General features: G+C 38.2%; 2 protein-coding genes across 2 annotated transcripts; both read right to left on the bottom strand.

Annotated features, from left to right (window-relative positions):
- Nucleotides 1–7736: 7736 nt before the first annotated feature.
- Nucleotides 7737–8631, bottom strand: LOC107881568 (uncharacterized). The gene has a single exon (XM_016795578.2). It carries the CDS (start codon nucleotides 8540–8542, stop codon nucleotides 7946–7948), a length of 597 nt encoding a protein of 198 aa, XP_016651064.2. The 5' UTR covers nucleotides 8543–8631; the 3' UTR covers nucleotides 7737–7945.
- A 1492-nt stretch (nucleotides 8632–10123) lies between these two features.
- Nucleotides 10124–11987, bottom strand: LOC107881569 (uncharacterized). Its single transcript, XM_089041254.1, has 2 exons — nucleotides 10836–11987; nucleotides 10124–10564 (listed from the first exon to the last, which is right to left on the bottom strand). Exons 1-2 carry the CDS (start codon nucleotides 11919–11921, stop codon nucleotides 10124–10126), a joined length of 1527 nt encoding a protein of 508 aa, XP_088897380.1. The 5' UTR covers nucleotides 11922–11987.
- Between the last annotated feature and the right edge of the window lie 10088 nt (nucleotides 11988–22075).

Genomic DNA, 22075 nt, shown 5'->3' with positions numbered 1-22075 from the left:
TCCAAGTTCCTCAAAGTTATTGACCCTCTCTAGAAGACTATAAGTCAAAACCTCTAACTAGCTGTAATTCTCTCGTCCCTATGGCAAAGTAAATTCACCTGCTTAGGAAAACTCCAACCTTTGGGCTTTAATTTGGTAAATCTTCTGCAAATTTAGGATGTTGTTTTTATCTTCTTTTTCCAAATTTTGGACTTAATTGGATGCCCAAGGTCTTTGATGTCTCATTAAGAAAACCACGGAGAAATGCATTTTTAACATCAAGTTGTCGAAGATACCACCTGTGAGAGACGGCCAGACTGAGGACAATACGGATAGTGGAGGGATTGACAACCGGACTAAAGGTTTCTGTATAGTCAATACCTGGTTGTTGGTTAAAACCCTTGGCCACCAAATGAGACTTGTAATGCTCTAGAAGACCATCAGAGTGGCCCTCGATGCGGACTACCCATTTACAACCAACTAGAGCTTGTAAAGGAGAGGGAGGAACCAAAGACCATGTATTATTTTTAAGGGGAGCATTGATTTCATCAGTCATGGCGGAACACCATTTAAGATGCTTGTTAGCCTGAGAGAAACAACAGAAATTAAGACATAAGGAAGGGGATACCGAACAGTTCCGTCGGTTCGAGTTTTAGGTTAGAGAATTCCAGCACAAAGTCTTGTAGTCATTGGATGAGATGGTTGGGCTGCCGCAAAGGGTGGAAGAGAGGCATGTGCAAGTGTTGATGAAGATGGGTTTGCACTCTAGACGGAGGTAGCTAGCTGGACAGGAGAAAGGTGCGAGACTGGAAGAGTCTGGGCCTGGTGTGGTGCTGGGATCGAAAATGATGCTTGGGCCTAAAAGAAGGCATGGTTACAGTGAGATGCAAGCTTGGAGAGGGAGACCACGCGCCTGATGGGGAGTTCGGGCCTGAAGTGAGGTTGAGCAAGTGCAAAAGGTGGAGGTTGGGCTCTGGGATTAGGTGCAGTTGGTAGAGCAGACAAACCAGTGAAACCACCTTGTGGAAATATATCAAATTCAACTATGGCAGTTGGAGTAGATACCTGTGAATCTTAAAAGGAAAACACAATTCATTAAATAAAACATTACTAGAGACATATACCCTACCAGTGTTTGGGTCAAGGCATCGGTGTTAGTGTATAAGCTGTGAGCTGATTAAAGCTTAGCATAAATATGCCTTGTAGTTAATTGTGTATTCACTTTGGTAATTAAACCAAGTGTAGGGCCTTTATTGTAATTTGTGTGATCCATTAGTTTAGCATGATGGATGGCTAAGATTCACCGATGAGTGTGTGAATCCAGCTCAGAGCTAACGGTCTTGTACACGCCGTATGAGCTCATTTTTTTACAGATAAATGTATACAAAAACATTGCTCACATACTCTGGAGCAAGCAGAGTAGTTATACAAAAGCACTCAAAATTTCTTCTTTTCTCTCTAACCAATACACAAACCCAGCTTGAATAGCTAAACATTAACATGGCCTCATAGCCAGGTTGGATCGATTAAGATCTAGGCGTAAGAGATTGAGCTTCACTCGAGTTTGGTTGAGCTCAGGCGAAGTTGTAGAACGTTCGCAAAATCAGTTTTCGACTTGTGATTCATTTCATTTGAGCTAAAAGATGGCTGGATCTGGAAGTTCTGAAGTAAGAACTCCGATCTTCTCGGAGAATTACAGTGCGGAGAATCGAATGGCGGCGATCTTCAAGTCGCACGGGTTATGGAAACTAGTTGAAAAAAGGATTTCGATCTCAGACTCAAAGAAGAAGGTTGAAGGAGGCTCAGAAGAAGGAAGTTGATGAGAAAACAGCAGATGTCGATATGCAAGATGCTAAGGCCCTAGGCATTATTCAGACTGCGGTTTCAGATTAGATTTTCCCACGAATAGCTAATGCTGAAATAGCAAAAATGGCTTGGGATCTGTTGTATGGAGAGTACCATGGTGGTGATCAGGTAAGGTCTGTAAAATTACAAAATCTGAGGCGTGAATTTGAGTATGCTAGGATGAGAGATGATGAAACCTTATCTAGCTATTTGACTAGGCTAAATGATTTGATAAACCAAATGAAAACATTTGGTGAGATTCTTACTAATAAGAGACTTGTTCAGAAAGTGTTGATTAGCCTTAGCAAGCCATATGACCCTATTTGTCTAGTTATCGAAAATACCAAAAGTTTGGAGACTGTGGAATTGCAGGAAGTTGTAGCTATTTTGAAAAGTCAAGAACAAAGGTTTGATCTACATAATGTGGATACCACTGAAAAGGGCATTTGCCTATCTTTCTGTGAATTCAAAAGGGCAACAAAGCAAGAATCATTCTAAGTCTCAAAAGAATTGGAATCCTAAGGGAAAACCATAGGAATCGAAAGAAAAGCCTCAGTAGAACAATTATGCACCAAATCACAGTTTTGGTTTACCACAACAGACAACTCAAGATGCTACTAAACCACAGTGCAAGGTGTGCTCCAAATTTCACTTTGGTGAGTGTAGATATAAGGGGAAGCCTAAATGTTTTAACTGTGATAGGTTTGGACATTGTTTGTGCTTAATAAATCATGGTCATGAACTAATTGAAGGGACTTCCCTTCACCTGGCGCCTGCCGTTTCGTCAAACATTTCGCCTTCTTAAAAACGAAAGAAGAGCTGCAAAGGCAGAATCCTCTTGGCCGCAACCACGGTATTGAAGGCCGAGGCCGAAGACCGTAAAAGACACGGTTTAAAAAGGCTATGATTAAATCACCACGTGGCCTCAGGGCCCCACGCTTCATTTAATGAAGTAATGCCTCTGACTTCGCAGCAAACCCTCTAGTTACAAGAAACATTAAATGCACAAGGGAAGTGACTAGAGTCAAGATTTGGTGATGGAAATCAGGGTGGTTAGGCGCAGACATTCTCACAAGTAATCTTACGACTTAGGGTCAGATCACCAACCACCAGACCAGGGCATTAAATGTGTTCCCACGGCCAAAGGGGGCAGAACCTGATCAGGCGGTGGCTGAGATTTACCGAGATTTATGGGGGTCACACCACCATGCTTCTCAAACCCAGACCGTCATGCTTCACGATCCTAAATGCCGATTTGACTACCCACTTGCCCCGGTCGACTCCACTGCGCAGGTCTTGTCAGCCTTGAATGTCCCTCTAGGACTCCTATAAATACTAAGCTCAGGACTACATTCAAAGGGTTCAAACACCAAACCAAAAGCCTCCTACGGAGCAAATTATATTTCCCTGTAATGCACTTTCAATACCTTTATTTGTTGTCTTAGGAGTAGTGGTAGATTGTAAGGAAAATCCATTCATCAATATATCATTTTCAAGGCGCCAGAGCACCATCCCCGTTATCGCCTCACTCACCCCATATATCATACAACCATCGCTCTCTGAGCAACGGGCCGAGCACTGCCTAAAACATGCCACCAACACCACCACTAAACGGCCTTGTAGCTCGGTGTGAACTGACGGCGAGATCGGTTCCTCTCTCGGCCACAATCGTTTGATTAGAAGTCGAACGTAAAACAGGCACAACATTTAAACCATCTTCTACCCGAACCTCATCATCATCTTGGCGCACGCGTAGACCGTGTTGCGCCCACGCACAACCGCACCGCATCAAAAGAAGGGCGTCACGTGTTGGCGCATCCTCGGCCGGAGCACTAAGCGTGAATTCGCGACAGACAAACAGACATTTATCTAGGGAATGCACCATAGGTAAGGCTACTCAAAAGCCAACTGTGTCAATCAAACTGAGATGACTGGAAACCTATTCTTTGCCAATAGTGTCATTTCTGATGTGAAAATAAATGGAAACTGGTATATTGTGGCATTTGTAACAACCACATGACTAGAAGTGCAGAATTGCTTGTTGATATAAGGACAAATGTTTGTGGAAAGGTGCAGATGCCTATTGGAAATTTGGTGGATGTTGCAAGCATAGGCTCACTGGTGATTGAAACTAGTGCTGGCAAGAAATACATTAGAGAAGTCATGTTTCTACCTGGCTTAAAGGAGAATTTGTTGAGCGGTGGTCAAATGGATGAACATGGGTATCATTTGCTATTTGGTGGAGGCATGTACTGCATCTTTGATGGCCCCTCACTTGACAAGTTGGTTATCAAGGTCAAGATGAAAAATAATAGGTGTTATCCTTTATCTTTAATGCAAAATGATCAGATTGCATCAAGGGCTAGTGTAACCTCAGAAGTTTTAAACAGTTGAGCGACAACACTATGGTTCATGGTCTTCCATATATGGAAGAAATTAATGGTGTATGTGAAGGATGTCAATTGGGAAAGTAACATAGGGACTGGTTTCCTAAATGGCAGGCTTGGAGAGCAAGAAATCCTCTGGAACTGATACACACAGATTATTGGGTCCAATGCAGACTGAATCTATAGCTGGAAACAGATATTTTATGCTACTCATTGATGATTGCACAAGGATGAGGTGTATGGTATATTAGGTGCAATAACCTATTTTAGAAAGTTTAAATCCATGGTAGAACTGCAAAGTGGTTTCAAAGTGAAGTGTGTGAGAAGTGATAGAGGAGGTGAATTAACATCTAGTGAATTCAGCAAATTATGTGAAGAAGGTGGCATTCAAAGACAACTAACCATAGCCTATACTCCACAACAAAATGGAGTGGTAGAGGAAAAATAGAACTGTGGTGGAAATGGCCAAGGCAATGCTTCATGAGAAGAATATGCCTTACTCTCTATGGGTAGAAGCTGTTCACATAGCTGTGTATCTCCTAAATCTTTCACCCATCAAGGCACTGGAAAATATCACTCCATTTGAAGCAAAATATCAGTATAGTGGCAGAAAACCAGATATTGGTCATCTCAAAGTGTTTGGATCACTTTGTTATGTACATGTACCAACAGAAACAAGGTAGAAACTGGATGCCAAGAGTGTCAAGGGGGTTTTGTTGGATATGCTGTTTGTGAAAAGGGGTACAGGGTATTTGATCCTTTCACTAAGAAGTTAATTTTGTCAAGAGATGTTGTGTTTGATGAAAGTATGACTTGGAACTGGAAAGCACAAACAGAAATACCTACTGTAGTGACAAATACTCAAAATCAATCTAAAAATAAGATTGATTCCAGTCTACATGAAGTAACAGAATAGACAACAATTATGCGAGTCCTTGTAGCTCTTCTGAAGCTGAAGAACAAGAGAGAAATATCAATGAAACTGCTGAGATCACTAAACCTTATGATCATACACCAATTAAGTGGAGAAGCATAAATGATATTCTGGCACAATGCAATCTCTGCATTGTGGAGCCAGGAAGTATGAAGAAGCTGCACAGGATCAGTCATGGATAAAAGCAATGGAGGATGAACTATCTATGATTGAGAAAAATGGAACTTGGGAACTTGTGAACAGACCAAGTGAAAAACAAGTTATTGGAGTGAAATGGGTGTTCAAGACCAAACTAAATCTAGATGGTTCAGTGCAAAAGAACAAGGCAAGATTGGTTGCTAAGGGATATGTGCAGAAACTAGGAATTGACTATAATGAGACTTTTACTCCAGTTGCTAGATTGGACACAATCAGGACCTTAATTGCTCTTGCTACACGAAAGGGTTGGAAGTTATATCGACTAGATGTCAAGTTAGCATTCTTGAATGGAAAGCTGCAAGAAAAAGTGTATGTTGAGCAACCTGAGGGATTTGTGGTTCAAGGCAAAGAAGATTGAGTTTATAGACTGCACAAGGCTCTTTATGGGTTAAAACAGGCACCTAGAGCCTGGTATGGAGAAATTGACAGTTACTTTGCTGAGTGTGGGTTTGAGAAAAGCTTGAGTGAAGCCACTCTTTATACCAAGACAAGGGGAGAAAATGATATACTAATTGTATCCATCTATGTGGATGATATAGTGTACACAAGAAGCAATCAAAGAATGTTGAATGAGTTCAAGAAAGACATGAAAGAGAAGTATGAAATGACAGACTTGGGACTTCTCCATCACTTTCTAGGAATGGGGGTGATTCAGACAAATTTAAGCATCTTTATTCACCAAAGGAAGTATGCATCTTCTTTGTTGAATAAATTTGGCTTAACTGACTATAAGCCTGTGTCTACTCCTCTTGTAGCCACAGAAAAGTTGATCAAGGATGATGGAAGTGGTGCTGCTGATGAAGAGAATTATAGAAAGCTTGTAGGAAGCTTACTGTACCTTACTGCTACAAGACCAGATGTGATGTATGCTGCAAGTTTGCTAGCTAGATATATGCATGGTCCTTCTAATAAGCACTATGGAACAGCTAAAAGGGTGCTAAGGTATGTTAAAGGAACATTAGACTATGGTTTGATGTATGAGAGTGTTGGTTGGATACTGTGACAGTGATTGGGGAGGCTCTATTGAATATAGCAATAGTACATATGGCTATGCATTCTCGTTTGGAAGTGGAGTCTTTTCATGGGCTTCTGTCAAGCAAAGTTGTGTTGCTCTCTCAACTGCAGAAGCAGAATATGTTAGTGCTTCAGAAGCTACAACTCAAGCTATATGGCTTAGGTTTGTCTTGGAGGATTTTGGTGAACTACAAAAAGAACCTACTTCTCTGAAATGTGACAACATATCTGCAATCTCAATCACAAAGAATCTAGTTTTTCATCAAAGGACATCAAAGGACAAAGCACATTGACATGAGGTATCATTTCATTAAGGATGCTCTACAACAAGGTATTATTGATTTGATTTATTGTCCTACTAAAGATCAAGTGGCAGACATTTTTACCAAGTCTTTACCAAAGGAGAGATTCAACTATCTTAGAGACAAGCTTGGAGTTGTATCAGCTCAAAGCTTAAAGGGGAGTGTTAGTGTATAAGCTGTGAGCTGATTAAAGTTTAGCATAAATATGCCTTGTAGTTAATTGTGTATTCACTTTGGTAATTAAACCAAGTGTAGGGCCTTTATTGTAATTTGTGTGATCCATTAGTTTAGCATGATGGATGGCTGAGATTCACTGATGAGTGTGTGAATCCAGCTCAAAGCTAACGGTCTTGTACATGCCGTATGAGCTCATTTTCTTACAGATAAATATATACAAAAACACTGCTCACATACTCTGTGAGCAAGCAGAGCAGTTATACAAAAGCACTCAAAATTTCTTCTTTTCTCTCTAACCAATACACAAACCCAGCTTGAATAGCTAAACATTAACAATCGGTAGCCCATGTGGTGAAGGCTATAGCCTAGGAAAACACATTCTAAGGACCAACTTTGAAGTTTGTTGGGGACATAGTAACCAAGATGGGGAAGACAGGAACAACCGAAGACACGGAGATGAGAATAGATAGGAGGACAAGAAAAGAGTAAAGAATATGGAGTAACCCAATTGAAGACATGGGTGGGGAGTAAATTGATTAAGTGAGCGGTAATGAGTGCACCCTCAGCCCAAAACAATGACATTGGAGGTGACTAAGAGGGTGCGGATCATGGTAACAATGTGATGGTGTTTGCGTTCAATAAGACCATTTTGTTGGGGCGTATGGGGACAAGAAAAACGTTGTTCGATGCCATAGGTGGTACAAAAATCAATGAAGGCGTTATTGGTGTATTCAGTACCATTATCAGTTTGGAGAAATTTGACGGAAGCGTGAAAAATATTGTGAATCATAGGTAAAGGTTTTGAAGTGAGTGAAAACATCATATTTTTCGTTTCATATGATAGATCCACGAATAGCGGGAAAGGTCATCAGTAAATATTACATAATAACGGAATCCACCTCACAGAAGGAATATTACCATTGTATATTCAATGAAAAAATAAGAACAAAAGAAGAACAGGGGAGTGGTAAAGAAAATAAATACCATTAAAACTCTATAACAAATCCAATCGCCAGACAGATACAAAGAATAAAAAGAGTCACAAATCAAGAACTAGCTAGTCGCAATCCAAATTCTGAAGATCCATCCCTGATGCTTAGCTACTCCGCTCATTTGCATTGTAAAGATTTGAGAGTCTTGGCTGCCACATCAAAAGCTATGGTGCAGTTCATGTTGGTAGCCTTCTTCTTCTTCATTATGAACATAATTGCAACTTTTCCATTCAATCTTCCTACGCTGTTGAGCGTCAACACCCCACTGCTCAATTCACTTCCAAGATTTGAACCAGTTATTGCACTTGAGCTCAAACTCACCTCCACATTTCTTTTTATGGTCGAAAGCCATCCAACCTTGCCCTTAGCGATATCAATTACTCCCACAGTCGCACCTTGGTATTGAAACGTGACATTGGCAGCATTGAACTTGTAGGAACCCCAGTTGGCGGAGTTCTTGATCCTGATTTGGGTTGTGAATTTCATGTCGAATGAAGGCGTTGCTGGGACAGATTCAAAGCTTTGGACGTCGATATTGCTGCCTAGCCTGAACTTGGGGGTCTTGACTTTCATGACAGTGAGACTCATCGTGGTGATAACTATGATCTGAAACACAACGAAAATAGTAATATATATGGCCATTTTGATTTTCTTCTGGCGTTTCAGCTCATCAGAGGATTGCAAAGATTCTGCATCATTTGTTTTCCAAGCCATGTTGATTTCTTTTAGTTTAAGGAAGGAAAGCTTCAAAAGAAAATGCTCTGATTTTTCTCAGTTTCGGTCTATAAAATATGAACTGATGAGTATGTGTATTGATTGTGAGAATATTGGTGAGAGCTGTGTGGTATTTATAGACAATTTGGTCAATGAGTTAATTGCAGGAATAATATCGACGGTGTAAACTTGCTGGAAATTGGAATCAAAACGCGCAAATAATTAATTGGGTTGTAGTTTATTGACTTCTAGAACTGTTACTATTATTCTACTATATCTATTGTATTTATATGTTTGCGGCGCGGCTGCGCCTATGGACACCTTTCAATATAATTAATTGGGTTGTAGTTTATTGACTTCTAGAACCAATACTATTATTCTACTATTCTTGTTATATATTATATGTTTGCTGCGCCGGCTGCGCAAATAATTAATTGGGTTGTAAGTTTTCATTTGTGGTGGAGGACCGATTAGTTAGAGAGTGGTGCTACAATCAGTTACTGCTTTATCTACTACCGAAGCGGAGTATATATATATAGTCCCCTTCAGTTGAGGGATTCCTCAAATAGTGTTATGTAAGGGATGGGGGCTCAGTCGTTGGATCTCTTTTAATGAGATCTTGCGGCTGTGGTTGTTTTAAATATTTTAACCCGTTTTAACACTCCTGACCCGCAAAAAAAAAAAACACGCGATGGCTAAAGAAACCTAAGGCACGCACGAAGAAGAGGAAAAGCCCGCCCTTCCAAGACGAAGGAAGAGCTGCCATGGTGAGTTGAGCTTGCGAGAATTCTATGCCAATCAAGTAGGCGTATCCACATCAACGTTTATGTTTCATTCTAAATCTGGGTTGTGATTTTCAAATTGTGAGTGGGTTTTTAATTTTGAAAATTTCTGGCAAGGTTGAGATTACACTTGATATTTATAAAAAATAGTCAAAATTTGACCTTTAATTTCAAAAATGTCAGTTTTTGTAAAAAATTTCAAATATAGCAAAAAACTCATCTAAATAGGCACAAACGCCCTCAAATTTAAAACTTACATAAACCTATAAAATAAAACCTTATTAAATAAAACTTTAGAATATTTCCTTCAAACACTTTTCCAATCACCTCTCCATTTCTTTTTTCTTTCTTCTTCCGTTTGTCTCCAGCATCACTTCCTCTCTTTTCCTTTTCTTTTTTTCTTTCTTCTTCTCTCCATCTCTCTTTCCCTTTTCTTCTTCTCCCGTCTGCATAACTCTTTTCTTCTTCTTCTCATCTTCTTCTCTTCCATTTGTCTCCAAATGAAATGTATGTATTTAGCAACAACAAAAAAAGTATTTAGAACCAAAAATTCAGAAAATGATTGAATCAGTGCACAAGTATAATTTCCTCCACTCACTCAAAATAAAAATATATATATATTTTACATAACTTTAATTCTTTAAAAATTGTCACACATTTAGAGGTAGTCTGTAGAACAAAAAAATTCAATACAACGATCTACATTACAAAATTAAAAAAATTAAAAATTTAAAAAAAACTTAAATATTCATTCATTACATTTCATAAAGTTAAAAAGAAAAATATAACACCACTTTGTCTATGAGGTAGGATGAAGTGCAATTGGATTCTTGCAAGTTTGTCGATAACGGCCAGTTGAACCACATTGTGAACACTTACGTGTTGATGGTTCTTTTCCTCGTGATGGGATTCTCTTTTCCTTACGCCCACCGTGCCTTCTTCGTGTAATTGGTGGTAGCACAATTCTATCTCGTATATCATCAGGCACCACCCAATCTGTTTGATCCCCAACTGGCCATATAGGTTCTGCATACGCAATTACCAATGAGTTTGTAGTATAATATTTTGAACACATTGGGTAGCACGAAATTTGTCGATGCCTACATGCAGCACAAGCATGTGCACATGGTAGTTGGTCAAGATCAAATTCTCGAAATGTGCAACACTTCCCCTCTAAATTTACAACTTCAACACAACTTCCATCGTATACATGAAATGAGTATGCCTCAATAGGAGAAACCTGTATATTCAAGAAAAATGAAATACATTATAAATACACCCCAACCATTTATTGGAAATCTTTTCAACAAATTTGTTCCTTAAACAAAAGAACAAACAAATTCAATAATTTTTTTAAATTGAATGATATGCCCATTAATGTTACTAACTTTTCTTTTTCATTTGGTAGCCTTGTTTGTAGCCAAGGATACCAAGGACAAGTTCCCAGTATGTTCATTTCTTTAAAATTAAATACTTGCAAAAAAAAAAAAAAGATAATGAATTCAAAATACCTGCAATGATAATCCTTTTTGGTTATTTTCTCGCACCAACTTGTCAGCCCATTCCGTCAAATGTGAATCCATTTTGGTTGCCTCAGTTCGACGCTTATGAAACCAATTTTGAAGTATATTCATTCTTAAATACTCCATAAAATTGGTGATAGGCAACTTACGAGCATCTTTGATGATTGAATTGAGACATTCAGCAATATTTGTTGTCATTAGGTTGTACCGCTTCCCATTAAAGTACGCATGAGCCCACTTTTCATATACAACTGCATGAAGATAATTACCCACATGAGGGTCAACATTATATATTTGCACCATATGACTATCAAATTCGGGAATACGATATGCCTTAGCAGCTCTAAAATAAAGCGAATGCGCTCTTTCATGCTTAAAGTGGTTCTTAAGATTTTGGCTTATATGGAATATGCATGCCCCATGATGAGCATCAGGAAATACAGTGGAGATAGCCTTCCGAATGCTTTCATGTCTATCAGAAATGAAAACTAAATCATCAATATGCCCAATAGCTCCCCGTAATTTTGTCAAAAACCAATTCCATGATGCATCATTCTCTGAATCTCCAACTCCGTATGCTAGAGGGTATATTTGATTATTCCCGTCCTTGCATGTGGCAACAAACAATGTTCCAAGATATTTACCTTTTAAAAATGTTCCATCAAGTGCTATTACTTGCTTGATAACACTGTGAAATCCTCTTATGCAAGGTCCAAGTGACATAAAAAAATACATAAAATGATTATTACTGTCAGTTTTAATATGCGTAATTGTACCAGGATTTTTGGCTTCTAGCATAGCATAATATGATGGGAGTCTCATGTAAGATTCCTCTGCTGATCCCCTACCCAACTCCAATGCATGTTCCCTAGCTCTCCAAGCCTTCACATAACTTATACTCACATCCATGTCCTTTCGTATATCCTCCATGATGTCATGGGGTCTATGTACTCGCGATACAACCTCGTACTTAGACTTAATGCATTGGCCAATAAAATAACTACTTGCATGTCGATGATGGCGATGAATAACATTCAATGAGCAAGTGTGTTTAGTAACATATTTTCTAACCATGAAATATGAGGATTTTCATACCTTTGATGCACGCAATTTCCACATGCATCTGTCATCCACACAACCAACTTCAAATCTTTCTTTATTAGATCTCTTCACTTTGAACTCAAAAATTTTCTTCATAGCATCGATACCCAACTTTGTTTTTAAATCCTCCTTAGTCTCATACACTTGACCTACAATTATATCTCCACTTGAATTGTGTAGCTCTGTCATGTCTAATCCATGTAGAATGTTTTTATCCTTGTTTGGAGCAGTTGGATTGTTAGAGTTAGGCTCATCACATTGCACATTGATAGCTGGCACTTTGTCACATCTCATGTTTTCTTCGAAGGCAACATTTTCTTGAAAAATATTTTCATCCTCTACATGTGGCATATCCTCAAATTGCATGTTCTCATAACGCAACTCATCCACATGTGTTGTATTATTTTTCCACTTCATATTCTGAGTCCTCCAATTCTTCGGCCTCCCAAGTCATCTTCTGAATCTTTATCTTGCTCATAATCTTCTAAATCACTTGAGTACCCAAGTTGAGGTTCATTGGCATTGGTTCGAACTCAACCAATGGAGTTTGTTGATTACTTCCACTTCCATAAGAAAATACATTACGTTTCACTGTAATGCACAATGGAATCTTGTAAGACCTTGAAAGGCTTTCAAAAATAAAAGCTCTTACATCATCATCATCAACTATCTCTGTGGGCCATGCACTTTTCATTGCATCATATATCACTTTCATAGTTACCTCATACTCATTTTGGTCCACATTGGCAATGTCATACACTTTATTCCGGAGTTCCTCAAATGTAATTTTGTCTGAAACAAGTAGTCCTTTACTTTTGCAATTTTTATACATCGAGTTAGCCCACCTCCCACCATAGTTAATCAAAATTGTCAAACTAGACATTTGCCTGAAAAGGTAAGCCAAAAATATTAATTTAAAAATAAAAAAAAACCCTACAGACCAAAAATTCACAACGAAACCAAAAACCATTAACTATGAAACAAAGTAGAAATTAATAAAGCTTTTAAATATCAACTATCAACTTTATGCAATCTGCAGCATACAAAATCTAGCCTTACCAAACTCACAATTGAATTGTTGCAAATATTAAGATTTAACAAGAAAAAGAAATGGCAAACACCAACCAAAGATGTCAAATAATAATTGAGTGGGAGGAAAGTCGGTTATTCCTATTATTGATCCATTAATTCTATTAACCACCCTTGCCTTTTAAGGGGGGTTCTGAGTTAATCAACTATTATTACTGAACAAAATGCAATGGTGCCAAAATAATTTATAGTTAGCTGTCAGTCCCCACTACAAATCAACTCTTGGCGAAGCTACATACTAGATATACTAGCCTCTCTTCCACTTACAAGCAATCATTTACTCAAAGCATCCATTTTGGTAGATTAACACATAATTGACTAAAGGACCAAAGCATCTCAACAATCATATGCTTTGGCTAAATCACTACAGCATTTCTTTCACTTCCATAACTACGTCTTACATTTTTTTCTTGAAGGGCCTGCCAGATTATTCATCTCATATAACACAGAAGAACTCACGAGAGACCAAAATTCGTTTACATGCAGATTCTTGAAGGGTAAAAGACAAATTTTCTATATAGCTATGTGAACAGGAATGCAATTGGTAAGTATCTGATTAAGCACAAATCCCTTTGATGTAGTGCCTCATCACAATTAAATCATCATATTACCAAACTCAAATCATTTTCCAAGCCTATATGCACTAACCTTTGATGTAGGCTCAAAGTGAATTGACGATATTACATCATAGCACTTTGGATAGGGCCTAAGAGTTAAGTAAGCAAAACCAGAATTGAAATTTTATAAATATAGATGAAGAATAAACGATGAAACAAAGATGAAATTGACGAAGAACCAAGGAAGCAAAACCATAATTGAAATTTTATAAATATAGATGAAGAATAAATGAAGAACCAAGGAAAAATTGCACTCACCGTTTGACTATGGCAGCAATACGTCTGCGAACAAACTCTACGTACAAAGATTCCCAATCTAATAGGGTTTTCTTCTTTAGGTTTATGTGGGTTTTAAATTTGAGGGTATTTGTGTCTATTTATGTGAATTTTCTGCTATATTTGAAATTTTTTACAAAAATTGACATTTTTGAAATTAGGGGTCAAGTTTTGGCTATTTTTGATAAATTCTCGTTGATTTCGAGTGAATGACAATGGTTTGGTTCTAGGACTCGCTATTCAGAGAATGAGTTTGTAAAATTTTCATTATTGACTTATTGTTGTTGCTGCTGTTATGATATCTGAATTGAGTTCTAATGGGCATGAAGAGGAAAAAAAAAATACAGGGACAATTTCATATTCTGATATTAAATAGTGCATGAGCTGTATGCCTCATAATTCTTTAGTGTTTTGTTCCTTAAGATGTGAAATTTGGTTTATAGAGCCAAACCAGTCAACCTTCGACTTTAAAGTCTTAACTTTCATCATAATGGAAAGCCTTTCATTAGGTATGACATACTTCTTAAGCCTTAGGCATAAATGCCTACTAATGTGTTGATTTGACATCCTTCCTATGGGATTCACACTTTGATTTGTGAATTTTTATTTTTTTCCACATTCATGTCACTTTCCTCTACTTTCTGTTGATTTCGATTGGGTTTTCATGCGTTCTTTTCTAAGAAAAAAATGAATTGTTGTGGGTTAGTTCTAGGACTCACTAATCTGCAACAAATAGAGAATGAGTTTGTATAAATTCATGTGATTTACGTATTGCTTTGAGGTAGCAGATATAACTTAGTCTGCAAAGAAGATGATTTTAGTTTAAAAAAATTATGTTATCCAGTGAAAGTATAACGTTTGTTTGTTGTATAAGGTAATGTCACTTGAGACCTGTAATTATCAACGTTTGATAGTTGAAAGAGTTTCATGGCAGTTTAGAGCTATTCATTTGTTAGCCTTACAACTTCAAATTTCGGCATAATCCACGAAAGCCACACATGCTAATGTTCCTAAGTTGACTTGAAAGTCACATGACAAATCATCATTGTGCGCATATATTTTCTGCAAACAAACTCATCTCATCAACCATAAATTTCTAATCATTATTATTTCCACACTGAATATGGGCAGCATTTTCTTCTGGATTAACAGCCCCCAACTATTGATCACAGAGAAGTTTATATACAACCCCCAAAAGTATTGCAAATATTTTAATGAAAACAACTAAATCATGTTTGCTCCTTCAAAGCTCTTCTACATAAATTTGCCACAACCATACACACATTTCAAATCAAAACATTCTAATTCATATTTGTGAGAGAAAACACAAGGAAACTGCCATACTATGAACTGAAATAAGTTTTCATTACTAAGATAAAATAAACTTGATAACATCGAGTATTCATTACAAAAGGGAAAAACAATTATGTGTAGCAACCTACCCAAAAAAAAAAAAAACCCATCCTATTACAGAGAAGAAAAGAAAAAAAAATCATAATGGAAGATGCCATATTGCTGGCTAAAAATGGTACATATGCTGCAAAGTGTCGCCATCTCTGCTGCTTCCCTTGGTAGAGACTCAAGTGCAATCCAAGGAAGGTTCATCCTTATACATCAGCAGGTAATTCAACAACTGATTTCACAGTTTCATTATAGAAGCCTCATCCTTATGCAGCAGCAGCAGAAGCAAATTTCTATTATCTCGATCACAAATTCCAGACTTAATGCTAAATACCAACTGCTAATAGAAGAGAGACCATATACACTTCATCTCATTCAGACGAGAGACCATATACACTGAATCTCATGTGGCATATCTACTAACAAAATCCTTCAGCAAATTCTCAAGAGCTACATATGAAAACAAATAAATAGAAAATGTAAGCATCAACGACTAGCAAACTTTAGTAGTGATTAAACCTTGTAATGGAACTTGCAATGAAAGGAAGGATGCTAGCTCGACACATTAGTAGGCATTTATGCCTAAAGCTGTAGAAGAAGGATTTCATAGCTAATGAAAGCTTTCCATTATCATGAAAGTTAAGACTTTAAAGTTGAAGGCTGACAGGTTTAGATCTGTAAACCAAATTTCACATCTTAAGAAACACAAAACTAAATAATTCTATGAGGCATACAACCCATGCACTATTTAACATCATAATATAAAATTGTCCTTGTATTTTTTTTTCTCTTCATGCCCATTAGAACTCAATTCAGATATCATAACAACAACAACAACTACAACAATAAGTCAATAATGAAAATTTTACAAACTCATTCTCTGAATAGCGAGTCCTAGAACTACATTGTCATTCACTCGAAATCAACAAACCCACAAGAAATCGGGTGTAATCTCAACCTTGCCCAGAAATTTTCAAAATTAAAAACCCATCACAGAACCCCAATTCGAAAATCACAACCCAGATTTAGAACGAAACATAAATGCCGATATGGATACGCCTACCTGATTGGCATAGAATTCTCACAAGCTCAACTCACAATGGCAGCTCTTCCTTCGTCTTGGAAGGCTAGGCTCTTCCTCTTCTTCGTGCGTGCCTTAGGTTTCTTCAGCCATCGCGTGTTTTTTTCTTCTTCAGGTCAGGAGTGTTAAAATGGGTTAAAACATTTAAAATAACCATAGCCGCAAGATCTCATTAAAGAGATCCAATGAGTGCGCCCCATCCCTCAAATAACACTATTTGAGGATCCCTCAACTGAAGGGTATATATATATATATATATATATATATATAGCTAAGGCTTCTAATGAAGCATTATGGCTAACAAGATTGGCTAAAGAGTTCAGGATAGCCCAAGACTTGGTGGTGATACAAAGTAACAGTCAAAGTGCTTTATGCTTAGTCAAGAATCAAGTGTTTCACGAAATGTCTAAGCATATTGATGTATGGTACCACCGGATAAAGGATTAGGTGAATGATGGGGACATTGCAATAAAGACTATTCATACATATGAGAACGCTTTGGATTGCTTGACCAAGCTAGTCACAGCTGAGAAGTTCAGACATTATTTGAGCTTGCTCAATCTTGTTACATGCTAAAGATTGAGGTGGAGCTCTTGGGAATTACTAAAATAGTTTCCAAGATGTTTGAAGAAGTTCTAGGGGTCAATAATTTCACAAGGTGTTTAAGGCTCGCCAAGATGGAGATTGTTGATGTTGTTTCATTCAAAGATGTGGAAGGAGTGAAGGAAACAGATGATCAAAAGAGCAGTGGTAGTTTTTGCTAAAATATGAAAACTATAAGAGAATATTTGTTTGTGGGAATTTTCTATGTATTCTTCTCCTTGTAGGAAGTCATATTTATAATACAACGAAACCTGAATGGGTAAGTAAATAATAAATTCATAAATCTATTTACAGTAGGAAATCAGGAATTAAAGTAAATCAATTACAATTATAATAAGAATTCTTAGTGTGTAAGGAAAGTAAGTCAATATCCACAAGTCACGCCAACACTCCCCCTCACGTTGATGCATAGATGTCGTCAATGCCCAACTGATCCAGTGAATTGTGGAATGCTTTACTAGAAATTGCCTTTGTCAAAATATCCGCCAATTGATCCTCGGATTTCACATAAGGAAACTGGAACACTTTAGCCTCAAATGCGTTTGTTTGATGAAGTGTCGATCCACCTCAACATGTTTCATACGATCATGTTGAACTGGATTATGTGCAATGGCTATAGCAGCCTTGTTGTCACAAAAAGATTCATTGTTGATGTAGGTTTATACCCAAGTTCAGTAAGCAACTTTCTTAACCAAAGAAGTTCACAAATCCCTTTAGTCATGCCTCTGAACTCGGCTTCAGCACTGGATAAAGCTACTACATTCTGTTTCTTGCTCCTCCATGTCACCAAATTACCTCCCACGAATGTGAAGTAACCCGATGTGGATTTTCTATCTGTTACATTACCTGCCCAATCTGCATCTGAATAACCATCAATATTTAGATGACCATGTTTTGAGAACATAAGTCCTTTTCAGTGCAAACTTCAAATATCTAATTAGATTCATGTGGTCGTCACTTGGAGAGTGCATAAATTGCTGACAACACTCACCGCATAAGCAATGTCTGGTCGAGTATGTGACAAATAGATCAATCTTCCCACTAACCTTGGTATCTTTCTTTATTAGTTGGAACTTGATCTGAATATTCTCCAAGATGATGATTCTTAACAATAGAAGTGTCCGCAGGTTTGCAATCTAGCATTCCCAAACAAGTCCAAAACATATTTCCTTTGAGAGAGAAATATGCCTTGCTGTGATCGAGCCACCTCAATTCCCAAGAAATACTTGAATCCACCTAGATCCTTCATCTCAAACTCATTAGCCAAATAGTCTTGTAGTTGTGATATTTCTTATTTATCATTCCCAGTAATAATCATATCATCAACATAGATTATTAATGTTGTTAGCTTCCTTTCCGATGTTTCAGAACAGAGTATGATCTGAGTTGCACTGTTTGAAACTATTGTTCTTCATTGCCATGGTGAACCGTCCAAACCATGCACGTGGTGATGTTTCCATCCATACAATGCTTTTAGTAACTTACAAACTGTTCCAGTCTGAGTAGTATTATATCCATGAGGAATGTCCATGTATACCTCCTCCGTGAGTTCGCCATGTAGAAAAGCATTCTTTACATCAAGCTGGTGTAGTGGCCAATCCAAATTAGCTGCAAGGGATAATAAGACTACGGTGTTTAACTTTGCAACTGGAGAAAGGTTTTTTCATAGTTTATACCATAGGTCTGTGTGTACCATTTTGCCACAAGTCTTGCCTTGTATCACTCGATAGATCCATCTGCATTGTGTTTTATAGTAAACACCCATCTACATCCGATAGTCTTTTTTCCTCGTGGTATAGTCTCCAATGTCCAAGTCTGATTTTTCTTAAGAGCTTTCATCTCCTCTTTTATAGCTTGAACCTACTTAGGATCTTTCAATGCTTCAGAGACCTTGGTTGGAATATAGATAACAAACAACTGATGCACAAAAGCCTTGAGTGGTTCAGACAGTTTCTCAGTGGATACATGATTTGCAATTGGATACTTGGATGTCTTGCCAATATCAGGTGAATAACGGTTTAGTGGCTTCACGATTTTGCCTGAAAGGTAATTGATATCCAATAGTTTTATCCTCTAAATGCACATGTCTAGTAGGAGTAGTTATCTCAAGGATATTCTCGGAGATTGAGTACATTAGTGCTGTTGAGTTAAAGGAGGTCTTCATCTTGTTATTCGTATTATCGTAAGTGTGAGACTCGGATCGAAATATCTTCGCATGGATCGGTTAGGTCGGCAATTGATCGCTATGAATGGGCGATTGATAAACGCTTGTTGTCAGAGAGTAATCTCGTGCTCCAAACTCGGGACGATCGATCATTTCTGTATATAAGAGAATTTCTTCATTTTCTAAGTTGCTCCACTTCTGCTCTTCACCCGTATCTCCTCACTGAATCGTAGAATTGGATGATGGGTCATGGAAGAACAACTCGATTCCAGAAATGTCACATCCAAAGTGACATAGGTATGTCGGTAGGAGGGTGATAACAGCGTAGCCTTTGTGATGAGTGGCATAACCCACAAAAACACAACGCAGCGCACATGGATCAAGTTTGCTATGTTGATTTTTGTGGAGATGAACGAAAGCCACACATCAAAGATTCGAGGTTTGAGTACCAAAGCAGAGGCGAGATTTGTGTTGCGCAAGCACCGTAAGGAGTTTTAAAAGTCAATACACGGAAGGCATGCGGTTGATCGGGTGAACTACGGTGACAATAGTATCATCCCGGTGATGGCGAGAACATGAGCGCCAATCAGAAGTGCTCGGGCGGTTTCAAGAAGATGTCGATTCTTTCGTTCAGCAACACCATTTTATTGCGGTATCTAAGGACAAGTCGTCTCATAGATAATTTCATGTTGTTGGAAGTAAGTCTGAAAGTCATAATTGACAAATTCTCCACCATTGTCTGAGCGAAGAATCTGGATTTGTGCATTAAACTGAGTCTTCATCTTTTTGTGGAAGGACTGAAAACGAAAAAACACTTCATTTTTATTCTTCAGCAAATAAATCCATGTCATCCGTGTGCAATTATCTATGAATGTGACAAACCATCGAACACCAAAAGGAGCAATGATAGGTGAAGGTCCCCAGACATAAAAGTGAATTAACGTAAATGGAGTAGTACACTTGTTTGTACTCAACGGGTAGGGCACATGATGACTCTTGGCCAAAATACAAGTATCACATGTGAAGTCAGAGTCCTTGAAACCTGAGAATAAATCTGGTATAAGATGCTTCATATAACTAAAAGACAAATGTCCCAATCGACGGTGCCACAACCAGATTTGTTGTTGTTTGCTATCAAAGGGATGCGTCACATTGTTAGTCAAGCTGGGACTGAAGTCATCTACATAATATAGCCCCCCTCTCTTAGTACCACGACCAAGAATCTCCTTAGTGTGAATATCCTGAAGCAAATAAAAACTTAGGTAAATGAGTACACAACAATTCAATTGTTCAATAAGCTGACTAACTAACAACAATTTATTGGATAAATATGGAACAAGTAAAGTATTAGTCAGTGAGAGAGAGGATGAGAGTTCAACAGTGTCAGCCCCTGTCACAGGATAAGTAACTCCATTGACAAATGCAATACAAGTTCGTCGAGGTTTTGTAGTATTAAGAAAATCATCAGGATCAAACGTCATATGATCAGTTGCACCGAAATCAATTATCCAGTCCTTGGAATCAATCTTTGCGGAAGTATGGAATCCATAACCAGCACCATTACTGGTCGTATTGCATTGTCCTCGATCTTTAAGAGTAGCCCACCAATCGAGATAGCCATGCAATTTAAAACAAGTCTCATGAGTGTGTCTCGAATCACCACAATATTCGCAATCTGGTCCATGTGTCAGGGTCGTTAGTCGAGAAGTCATAATCTGTGCAGCGGAAGATGTATAGGATACAAGTTTAGTAGGAATTCGGATCGAGATCTGAGCCTGAGTCGGGCCAGAGTCGAAGTCAAGATCGGGGTCTGAATCAAAGACAAATTCGGGGTTGGGGTCGGAAACATCATCGGAGTTAGGGTCAAGGTTGTTGTCGAAGTCGAAGTCAGGGTCGTCGTCATCATCATAGTCGGGGTTGGGGTCGAGGTCATCAAAAGAGGATCCTGATTCATGATCAAATTCGGGGCCAAAGTCTGCATCTGTAGGAGCTGAGCCATATGGGCACTCAACTCGGCTATGGTTGGTTGAAAATGAGAGAAGGAGTCGGTGGCGCTACCTCCATGAGGGATGAAAAAATCATCAACCCCCATAGCGGTGGCGGGGGTGTGAAACTAGAGTCAGCAATTCCAAGATCGCCGCTCTGATACCATGCTAAAATATGAAAACTATAAGCGAATATTTGTATGAGGGAATTTTCTATGTATTCTTCTCCTTGTAAGAGGTCATATTTATAATACAACGAAACCTGAATGGGTAAGTAAATAATAAATTCCTAAATCTATTTACAGTAGGAAATCAAGAATTAAAGTAAATCAATTACAATTATAATAGGAATTCTTGGTGTGTAAGGAAAGTAAGTCAATATCCACAAGTCACGCCAACAATTTTGACTCGGCTCTGCTGCTCAAGCGGAAACTACAGTGCTCGGCGGCAGAGCGATACATCTCCTACAGACCCAAGCACTTGAGCACCTACTCAAGTGGCGGAACTCAGACTCGAGCAAACACAGGCGTTTGAGCGGCGCGAGTGGTGCTTGAGTAGGAGGCACGAATCCAAGGCGTATACCTGGCGAATCTGGACATATTTTCTCCTAGTTTTGGAGTCCTTTAAGTTTCATATTCCTTGTATAATTGTACTAAAGCCCTGTGACATATAAATAGGTACTTTAGCGCTAGGTTATTCTAACGTGAGAAAGCTAAGGCATCAAATTGGGTTTGAGCCAAGGGTGAGAGAAAAGAGAGCTAGGGTTTGTTAGAGATCAAAGGGGGTTCTTCATTGTAACCAAAGGGGTTCTTTCATATATACTAGTGAATTTATTGGAGATCACCAAAAGGACGTAGGCACAATGTTGAACCTCTATAAATTCTTGTGTTCTTTGTGTGTGTGTGTACTTT

This window comes from Prunus mume, linkage group LG7 (genome assembly GCF_029339155.1).
Source record: "Prunus mume cultivar Tortuosa linkage group LG7, ASM2933915v1, whole genome shotgun sequence".
NCBI lineage: Eukaryota > Viridiplantae > Streptophyta > Magnoliopsida > Rosales > Rosaceae > Prunus > Prunus mume.
The sequence above is the reverse complement of the archived record's forward strand: the minus strand, read 5'-3'. Positions and strand labels throughout refer to the sequence as shown.